This window comes from Musca domestica, unplaced genomic scaffold, assembly GCF_030504385.1.
Source record: "Musca domestica strain aabys unplaced genomic scaffold, Musca_domestica.polishedcontigs.V.1.1 69, whole genome shotgun sequence".
Classification (NCBI taxonomy): domain Eukaryota; kingdom Metazoa; phylum Arthropoda; class Insecta; order Diptera; family Muscidae; genus Musca; species Musca domestica.
The window spans coordinates 569,793-580,922 of NW_026712380.1; the positions used below are offsets into that span (position 1 = coordinate 569,793).

The 11,130-nt window shown below is 33.0% G+C and overlaps 1 protein-coding gene across 5 annotated transcripts in view; it reads right to left on the minus strand.

Moving 5' to 3' along the window:
* Positions 1 to 6,893, minus strand: part of LOC101899801 (peptide transporter family 1) — a 48,563-nt gene extending 41,670 nt beyond the window's left edge. Inside the window, exons 1-2 of one of the 5 annotated variants that reach the window (XM_059129785.1) lie at positions 6,740 to 6,893; positions 1,107 to 1,330 (exon numbers count right to left, since the gene is read on the minus strand). In XM_059129785.1, coding sequence (XP_058985768.1) covers positions 1,107 to 1,142 — 36 coding nt within the window. In that variant the 5' untranslated portion in view covers positions 1,143 to 1,330; positions 6,740 to 6,893. Of the gene's footprint in view, positions 1 to 1,106; positions 1,331 to 6,621 lie in introns of all 5 variants that reach the window. The other 4 variants (XM_059129787.1, XM_059129786.1, XM_059129784.1 and 1 more) reach the window with 4 other exon arrangements.
* Positions 6,894 to 11,130: the final 4,237 nt, after the last annotated feature.

Consider the following 11,130-nt stretch of genomic DNA (forward strand, 5'->3'; position numbering starts at 1 on the left):
TAATAACTTTTTTCATATATTGCCACTTTTACGTTGGAAGGTAATAAGAACCAGGTTTAATACCCTTTAAAAATAATGTATTTTTGATGTAAACAATGTCAAAGAATCTGTTACATTTATTTTGTGAATTAAAAATGCAAAGCTTCTTTAAAATGAACATTAAAATATTCACCACACGTTTTTACAAATGCTCCTGATTATTTGTGAAGCCATGTTAAAGGGGATTATCTCTGACGCGAGATCAAAATTACTTTATGTAAATTTTTATTAAGGGTTTCATTTTTGAAATAACCCCTTGGAATTAATAAAAATAAGTAAAACAAATAATTTTAAATAAAAACAAGTAAAAAATAGTAAGTTCGCCCGGGCTGAACTTCGAATACCCTCCACAATTTGGTACAAATTTAACAATTTTCAAAAAAATAAAATTCCGGTAAATAATGTCGCTGAAATCATCAAAATACTTAATATCGGGGGGTACGGTTGTCTGGGAGCTATACGAAGACGTGGACCTGCACAGACAATTTTCTGTCATAGGTTGTAGTATCCATTACGAACTTCAAATGCGAAATTTAAAACAATTCGGGTAAATAATGTCGCTAAAATCATCAAAATACCGAATATTGGGGGGTACCGCTATATGGGGGCTATACGAAAACGTGGTCCTGCACAGACAATTTTCTGTCATAGGCTGTAGTATCTATTACGAACTTTAAATACCAAATTTGAAACAATTCCGGTAAATAATGTCGCTAAAATCATCAAAATACCGAATATCGGGAGATAACGTTATATGGGGGCTATACGAAGACATGGACCTAGAGTGATTTCCACAGACGGATAGATAGACGGATAGGAAGGACATCGATAAATCGACATAGGATTTTATGCTGATCACGAATATATATACTTTGTGGGGTCTAAAATGTATATTTCGAAGTGTTACAAACGGAATGACAAACTTAATATACCCTCCATACTATATTTTATACCCTCCACGAAAAAAAAAACATTTAGAAAAATATTTTTAAAATAAGTTTTGTATTTGAGTAGTGAATATGCTATGTGAATGAATATGTTTATTTAGAATAATAACATTGACTTACCTCCTTTTCCGATATCTTAAAGGAGCTGCTGACCATTTTGCCGGTTTTATATTTCTTTTAACCCAAAGTTTTTTGAATTCTTTTTTGTTCTGACAAATTGGCGACAGACTTTTTCCACACGTTTAACAAACAATATTTAAATCACTTTTATTGAGACGTAATCAGTCGTATTGTTAAAGCATATTTAACAAGATAAAACAATTAACACACTGGCTAAAAGAAAACTATGGCAAAAGTTATATCTACAATAAAATATTTTAATACAAAATTCCGAATATCTTTATAATAATTTAAAGAAAAATTATAAACTCCTCCACACAGCGACTCACGTATGTAAATATTTCCGATCTCTAATTAAACAAAAGACTGAACGAAAAATCAAACAAATGTCGATGACAGGCTTAACAATTATTCATCAAAAAATGAGAATTTTTGTTTGTCTAGAGAATCGTTTTTTGTGAGTTAACGTCAATAAATGCACTTTGAAAGCCAGGCTAAGTGAGTGGTACGGCATCAACAAAAAAAAAGCAAAACCAAAAAAATAAATGCAAATAACAATTGTCGACTGCTCCGAAGACGTGAGTTGAAATGTTAATTAAGTAGAGTGCAACAGTACAGAATACTCCAAATCGGCAGCAGAAGCAGCGACGGATCAGAAGCAGAAGCAGACATTTTGGTTTAAAGGCTGTCAAAAGCCTATGACTAAATATGTACCTGTATTGTTACATACAGTGGCCCATTGTAGAACAACATAAATAATTTTTTAATTAAATTTCTAATTAATTAATTTTTATTTCCTTAAAAATGGCTACAGCTGTCGAAATTGCATTGTAATTTTTCAAAGGAAATACTTTTTGCAATGCAATTTTTTCATAAATAAATATTTGTGTTTGTTGCATTTGTAGACGAAGAACTTTTTTAGATTTCCGATATTAAATACAAAGACATAGAAGTGTAAAGATAGGACAAGACAGAGTAAAATATGGTAACCCTGTGAAAAATACCTCTGTTGTTATGATATCGTAACAACATAGTTACCAATGTTAAGCAATTTAAACCGCTAAGGCAGTATGCAATTATTTGGGAAGGTATATGGAATAGAATTTTGAAACCAATATTTTGGATTATCCAAACATTTATTTGTCATTCTTTCCTATAATTGTGTTTTTTATATTAACATAGTCCTGTCTTGAGCTGTTATCTAGACAGTATAGACAGAAACCATTTGCTCAGAATGCATTTTGTCCAGTCTTTACCATTTTAGGTCTTTGTTAAATATAACAAGTGAAATAGTATAAGTCGTGTTTTCCGACAGATGTACGCTCCCGGCCTAGTTATTGTTATGAGTATTCAAACTGTTGACCTTTTATGGGGGAGGTTCCGAAGCAGTAGGTCAATATTGACCGATTGGTATCCGACTCATATAAATATTACAACGTGGCAGATTTGGACTATATCGACTACCTCCTATACTTTATATGGAATTTTTGGAATATGTAGAAATATGTGGGAGTTACCAGATATACCAGAAGAAATGATCCGATCTCTACCATCGTTATAACAGATCTTGTGTTGATGCAAAATATTGAGATGTACCAAATCTGAATGGAATCAAATGTTAATTTCGCGTTTTATGAACTTCATGGATATTTAAAATGTTGACCCTTTGTGGGGAAGGTACCAGAAGGCGTGGACCGACATATCCTATCTTCACACCTGATCTTGTATTAATGAAATATTGAGATATGTGCAGTTTGAAGACAATAGGTGTTATAATTATTTCGAACCTTGACTCTGTGGCGGGAGGTATTTGATGGAGTGGACCGATATTGCCCATTTTCGTATCTGACCTAGCGCTGACAAAAATATTGGTATTTGCCAAGTTTAAGCAGAATCGGCTGAGACTATCCTCTTTTATGAGGTAAATTAATTTCTTGGAAAATTTTGATTTTTTTGAGAGAAGTACCCGATGGAGTGAACTAATGTTGCCCATCTCCGAACGTGATCTAATTGAAGAGAATTCTGACCAAAAAATTCTGATATTTTTAAGAATATTTTTTTATGAAAACTCGTTTATTTTTTTGAAGTCCTTCCAGACGAATAATCGTGGATTTTTCAAGAAAAATTATGGAAAAATTCTTGTCAAAAAACCTGACCAAAAATCATGGTTAAAAAATCGATGTTAAAAAACGTCTTTTCAGGAATTTTCTGGAAAAATTGCAAAATGTTTTTCAAAATGTTTGTCACAAGCTTGCTGATCAATAATCGTGAATATTTTGAGCCACAAAAATTGTTAGCAAGAATTACAATACTTCTTTTTTAATTGGCCCTGCTGGACGAACATTTGATTTAAAACAAGTAAAAAAGCTGTAAGTTCGGTCGGGCCGAACTTTAAATACCCTCCACCATTTGGAACGAATTTGGCAATTCTCAAAAACAATAAAATCCGTTAAAAATGCTGTTCAAATCTTAAAAATTCCGAATGTAGCTGTTATATTAGGGTCTATACGACGGCAAAGACCTGCATAGGTAACTTTTGCCATAAGCCATTACAATATTCAAATGCGAAACTTTGAAAAAAATTAGTGAATAATGTAGCTAAAGTCATCAAAATACCGAATGTCGTGAGGTACCGACATGGTGGCTATACAAAGACGTGGGCCTGCACAGACAATTTTCTGTCTTAGGCTGTAGTATTCAATACGAACTTCAAATACCAAACTTGAAACAATTCCAGTGAATAATTTCGCTAAAATCATCAAAGTCATACCGAACATTGGGAGGAACCGTTATATGGCGCTATACGAAGACGTGGACCTGCACAGACAATCTCCTGTCATAGGCTGCAGCACCCATTACGAACATCATATACAAAATTTGAAGGAATTCTGATGAATATTGTCGCTAAAATCATCAAAATACCGAATATCGGGAGGAACCGTTATATGGGGAATATACGAAGATGTGGACCTACGTGGCCTATTTTCAATACAAAAAGTCCTGCAGACATAATACACATTTGAGTAAATTTTTATTAACATATTTCATTTCGTTCGGAAGCTAGAGTGATTTCCGCATACGGACGGACATAGAATTTTATGTTGATCAAGAATATATATACTTTGTGTGGTATAAAATATATATTTCGAGGTGTTATATTAACCTTCGAGGAGGGTATATTAACCTCAATACTATGGTGGAGGGTATAAAAATGACTTTCTCACAAAAAACGGTTATATTTTAAGAACACTACGTTGTGCTGTCCCTAATAAACAGCATTTTAAAGAAAATTATTCAATGACTATACAAAATGGCCATAAATGGATTTTGTAAAATACTTTCTGGGTAGATTTATATGAAAAAGGTATTTAGATTTTTATGAATACTTGTCAAACAATTCCACACTTTAAAAATGTGTCAATCAAACCTCGTGAATTTTTATATCCTACACCACCAGGTGGTCAGGGTACTATGTCTTTGTGCATTTGTCTGTAACACACAAAAGGAAACGAGATAGACCCATAGTTCATTTTGATGATCTGCATAGAAACACATTCTGAGTCCGTCTGTCAATGTATTTTTGTAAACAAAGTACAGTTCGCATTTATTGCCCTATCCAGATGAAATTTTGCACAAATCATTTGTTTGGCCCAAGGATGAACTCTATTGAAATTGAAGATAATCGGTAAAAATATAGATATAGCTCCCATATATATCTTCGTCCGATTTGCCTTTTATTGTGCACCAAACGTGTAATATCAGTCCCAATAGTATGGAATTTTGCACGTACGATCAAATTGAACCTCAAAATAATTATGCCAAATTTGATCGAAATCGATTCAGCTATATAGCTATAGCTCCCATATATATTATTCATCCGATTTGTTATTTTTGTCCTCCGCAGCCGTAATATGCACTCTGTAACAACAATATTTGGGGAAATTTATCAAATACAGCTCAGAAATACATTTGCTAAATTTTATCGAGATCGGTACGACCGAATTGAGTCTAGAAGCTAGTATGTCAAATTTGGTGAAGATCGGTTCAGATATAGCTATAGCTCCCATATATATTGTTCATCCGATTTGTTGTATTTGTTACCCACAGCCGTAATATGCACTCCGTAACAACGATATTCAGGGAAATATATGAAATACAGCTCAGAAATATCTTTGCCAAATCTTATTGAGACCGGTTCCGATTTGGATATAGCTCTCATATATATTTTTATCCGATTTCAAATTATTTGTGCACCAAACGAGCAATACAAATCCGGAATTTAAAAGATACAAATGCTTCGGCATATTTAGTCCTTTGAACTTTAAATTACAATTGTAATCATATGATTGAATTCTCCCATTAAAACTTTTAATTGTTATGCGGAGCTCTACTAAATTAGCAAAGTGGTGTTGGGTATCATAGTCGGCCCCGCTCGACTTTAAGACTTTCTTTACTGGTTTCTAATACTTTCAAAGAATTCAAGTTTGACAAATTAAAAAATCCAAAAATTTTAGGGGGCAAGCGCTTGAGAATTTTTTTTTTAATCCAGGATTTTTGGTCGGAAGTTTTTTAAAAAGTGTTTGGAAAAAATCCATCACAATTGATCGATACTTTTTTTAAAGAATTTTAAAAATCTTAAACCTAAAACGAAATATTTGCCAAAATCACACTGATCGAGAAACGATTTTTTTGAAAGTGGGTGTTAAAAACTTCCGGTATTTGATTTTTTTTTTTTGAATTTTTAAGTATGTCCTGGACGTTGCAAAAACTTCCTGACAAAAAATCATATTTTTTTTAAATACAACTCAAAATATTCTTCGTCTGGAAACAAGCACCTTCAATCTAGACCAAATTTTTGATTTGTAGCAACATGTTTTGCAAGGTCTTCCTGGTATAAAATCGTGCATTTACAGCCATCTGAGCTGCTATACAAAAATAATGCCTTTTTTAGAAATGCTTTTTTATATATTTTTTTAAACTCACGAATCTGGCGTTTTTCAAGAACCTTCTGGTCAAAAAATAGTGGATTTTATATAAAATTTATTTTTTCTTGAATTTTGTTTTTTTAACCGCTTCCAGATATTTCTATGCTTACATATGTTTGTAACCAATTGTTTTCTAATACATTCTTTTCGTACTATTTTTTCCCTCCATGAGCCACAGTATGCACAAACCCCCACTTTTTTTCAAAAATAAACACAATAATATATTTATATGTGAATGTTCATAGGTTAGGTATGTCACCGATGTGTGGTTAATGTGTTATTGAACAGAACAGTTAAAATAATTAAAATTCTATTGCCATCGACATTTATTTTAGTCAAATAGGTAATGTATGCCATAATAAAGAACACATGCGATTCGGAACACTTTTTTTGAGGGTCATTTCGTGAGGTGCGTGATTTTCTTATGGAAATATTATCACTTTGCCAAATGAGTGTGGAGGAGGAATAAAAAGAAAAAATAGAACTCTGCTCTAAAATACCAAATAATGCATTTTTTTTAACACAATTACTTTATTAAACGGTTTTGAAAACGAAACACTTGTGCGATTATTCTCTAACTTCACAAAGACACCGTTTTTTTTCAATTCTTCTTTTTTGCAGCAACAACACTTGACACTGAATACTGACCACTACAATGACCGATTGACCGAACCCACCGACCGATCGCCAAAAGAAACAACGTCTGTTCTGGGCAACTGTTGTTGCACAAATAAAGCATCGTTTACACGGGTTACAAGTGTTATTGTTTGTGGCTACTGCAAGCGCTGCTGCCACTGCCCGGTTGGCATCAGTGTAATGTTCGGTTGTTACAAGAGCAGAGCATCAATATCTCTTCTCGACTTTTGTTTTCTTATGTGTTATGTCAACGAACGACTTAAATCGTCCAACAACAAACGAACCGAGGTGTAACACCAAGCCACAAATACACTCTAATCGGCATTTGTGTTGTTTATTGCAATTGTTGTTGCTTGAAGCGTCGCTCTGAGCTGCAGTTGGGTTTGAGTGTGAGTTTGGGGCTTTTATTGTTGTTGGTGGCATTGAATATTTTACCACACAAAAAGAGCATTGCAGTGCAATTTTTTATCTCACTCTCTCTCTCTTTGTTTTGATGGATTTCTATTTCACAAAAGCCATTGAGAGAGATTTATTTAGACTTCGATTATTATCTAATTACATTCTATAATGTCTAGTGCTCTCATAAATTATTGAATTGTTCGATTATTTGTCATCTGAGACACTGCAAAGCTACGAGGGAGGTTTAATGAGTAAAAACGATTTTAACCTTCAATTCATGCATTTTTACCACGATTTTATTATAGTATAAATATAAATAAAGAGAATTTTTTAACTATTTAAATAATTCTGCAACCAAGAGGACAGAAATGCTATTTTTTTTTTTGTTGAATAAGTTGAAGCTGGTACTCATGAGTTTATTTTCGTGGATTTTTCGTTAAAAATCTGACTTATGGTCAAATTGGCTATTATCAAAATCTCTTGAATAATCTTGGAGAGGAGTTGTGGCAATGGACCGATTGCCTAAAAATTTGGCTAGAAAACAATGTCTAACCAAAGATATCTGTACAAAAAAAAAAAAAAAAAAAAAAAAAAAAACAAGTAAGAATGTTGTAAGTTCGTGCCGAACTTTAAGTACCCTCCACCATCCGATTTTATATCCAAGTCACCAAAATCCGTATAACACACTCCACAGCAAGGATTTCCGTTACAAGATCTTGGGTACATCCTGAAAATAAATTTTCAAAGTTTTGTCGGGATCGGATCAGATTTTGATATTTATCCCTTATAAAATTCCCTCTGAGTTGATGTAAATAATACATCGACGACGCCTCTTTTGATCAAATAAAGTAGTTTCATTCGATTTTAAATATTACCTATTCTGAAAGTCATACCATGGGTTCCATAGCAACTATATTTAGTTCGAGAGGTCACATACAACATAAATTTACCTCTTCCAAGATTAGTGGCAGTGGTAAGAAAATATGGAAAAATACGTTTATAAATAAATTGTATACATTTTATTTTAATTTAAAAGGTATTGATATAAATACAAAAATACAAAATAAGCTTACTTCGGCTAATCGACTTTAGAATTCGAGTGGTAATTATTTCTGTCACAATTCCTCAGCAAATTAGATGAAACTTGACAATTGTTTTCTTTCGAAAATGTTCGATTCAGGTCCACTAAAAAAGTCAAACGCCATAATTTTTATATATTTTTTTAAAATTATATTGAATGAAAGCAAAAAATGTCGGAAATAGCATCAAGTTTTAGAATAAGTTTAGATTTTGTCACTTTTGACACGAATTACGACCTTTCAACGGCCAATGAAATCGTCACACGCTGCCCCCATGTTGCTCTGCGGTATCTTGATCCATTCCCGGAGAAGCGCATGCTTAAGTTGATCGATACTTTGGTATTTTTAGTGCCATCCTTGCTTTCCAAAATACTCTAGACACAATAGTACAATGGATTAACGGACTTGTATCTGGAGATTTTGGTAGCCATTATGCGCTGGTAATGAAGAGAGGATCCTCATTTTGGCTTTAATACACCCTGCAGAATATTTTCGCGATACTATTAGGCATTTATTCTGATGCCACAATCGAGTAATACGAGCGGAGAGCGACCATCGGCTGTTGTGGCGGCCCACACCATCATCAAGAGTTCTGGTGGCCTACCGAAGGTGCACATTTTCATTTTGTTTGTTTACAAACTGCTGGACAACGAATGTTTTCTCATCGGAGAAAACCAAATTCGGCAGTTCATCACTTTCAGCCAAGCGAAGCAACGCTTTAGCTCTTTTGAGTCTATTTTTTTTCTGTTGCGGTGTAAGTTCTTGCACTTTTTGGAATTTCAATGGCTTTACACCGCGCTCATTTTTCAATATTTGCCGAATGGAATATTGCGATATGTTCAGCTCACGAGCCATTTTTCGGCCACTGCGACGGGGGTTTCGATCAAGTCGTTTCTTTGCTTTTCGAACCATTTCTGCTGATGTTGCTGTTTTCTTCCGTCCACTTCCTTTACTTGTGGTTTTCCAGCCAAATATAAAGAAATCACACTATCACGCTTAAATTCCAACACGAATAACTTTTTTTCTGGAAAATTCTTACCAAAATGCTTTTGTACGCTAAACAATATAATGAGCTGTCTCTGGAATAATTTTAACAACTGTCGGACGAGTGGCTTAGAAATAAATGACAGTAGTCTAAAGTTGGTTGCAGTTTTTTCATCTCACCAATTTTATAAATTTTCAAACTTCTAAATGAGTCTCAATATTGGGGTCCCTTTATATTTTATAAAGCCTTACATGTGGTCTAAAAGTTTGAAAATCTTTTGGGATTTTTATCATGAAAACAAATCTGGAATCTTCCACAACCTAGACTGGCTATTAGACAGTTAACTTATGTATATGAAAACTTTGTAACGAAAGTATTTAATTTATAGGAAATTATTTTTTAATACAAATTTGTTCAGAAGCTCACAACGAAATTTGATCGGAAATATTTTTTTTTTTTACAATTCCCAAAAAAAAAAAAGAAGATTTTGACTTAAAATGGAAACACATCAAATTAGCAGTGGAAAATGGTCACTTGTAATATACACATTTCGAATGAAATTTTCTTAAAAAATTTTATACCTAAATGTCTTGTGAATATGTCTTCTTTTGACACTTACTGGCTAACACGTTTATTTTATGCAGACGGGGTTTTCACGTTTTTTGACAACATTGATGCAAATATTTTCTTGATATTTAGTGGAAATTGAGATTTCCTTTCTTTGAGGACATATAGTGAAATTTGATAAAAATATTTTGGCCTTTGACGACATCCTTAGAAAATAATGATATGTAGGAATATGTTGCCTAAAATCATGTGAACTTTGACCTTAATATGAATTCTTGGCGTTTGGTAAAGATTTAGACATTTGACGTATTCTAGGATCCATAAAAGGATTTCAAATAATTTTGTAGAATATTTTGACTTGCTACGATCCCACAAATATAACCCTTTGGTGACTCGCTTGAGGGTGAAACTTTTCACCAAAATAATCCTTTAATTGTTATAATTAATATTTCCAAAGACACTATATTTTCGCAAGAGCTCCAAGGAATCTTAATCCAAAATTTTCAAAAAATGTGGAATAGGATGGATTTCGCCCAAATAGAGGGGATACCTTCACAACGCCGATACGCATTTCTTCTTTTTTATCCCTACTTTCATAATCTAATGAGTTTTTCCTGTAATTATTTTTGTGTTGTACGGTGTAAAAATCTAGATTTCATCAAACAATTCTTTCAGTTTCGTAGACTGTGCAGATGTATCATTTATTAATATACAATTTCTACGAGATTTTTATCTACACAAGAATGTTCTCCGACATGAAAGAGTGAAATCCCATTCCCTTTACAATTTGTTGATAATAAATGCATATACGTACTAACTTACATATCAAAACAAAGGAAAATAGTTTTCTTCCATTCCTCATAAAAACTTGCGTATAGATAACACACGTCTGCGGAGGTTTATAACCTGCAGCAACAAACGGCGTTCAAGTTCAAGAAAGTTTCATGACAGTGAAAAAAGTGTAAATGGCTTTATCATTTTATTTAAATATAGCGCTGTTTACAATTTAGCGCTGGAACTCTTATACGGCCGATTTGTTTATTTATTTTCACTAAAAAAAGCTTTCTTTTGTTAAAAGCTTAATTGAATTGAATTGGTGAGGAGCAAGCACAATTTAAGCTAAATTTATGTTGGTCGTGTCCAGTGCTAAGTTATTCTCTCAATCTGTTTTGCTGTATGTCTCAAGCTGGACTTGAGTATAGGCATTTAAATATAGCTTTAAAGCTAAATAAATTATTAACCCTAATAAAGCATATGATGGTTATATGTGTGCCAATGAAAAAAATATTTATCAATACAAATTTGATACAGTCAATATCGTTTTATTTTTCCACGACATGAAATTATTGTAAACGTTTGTGAAATAGTACAAA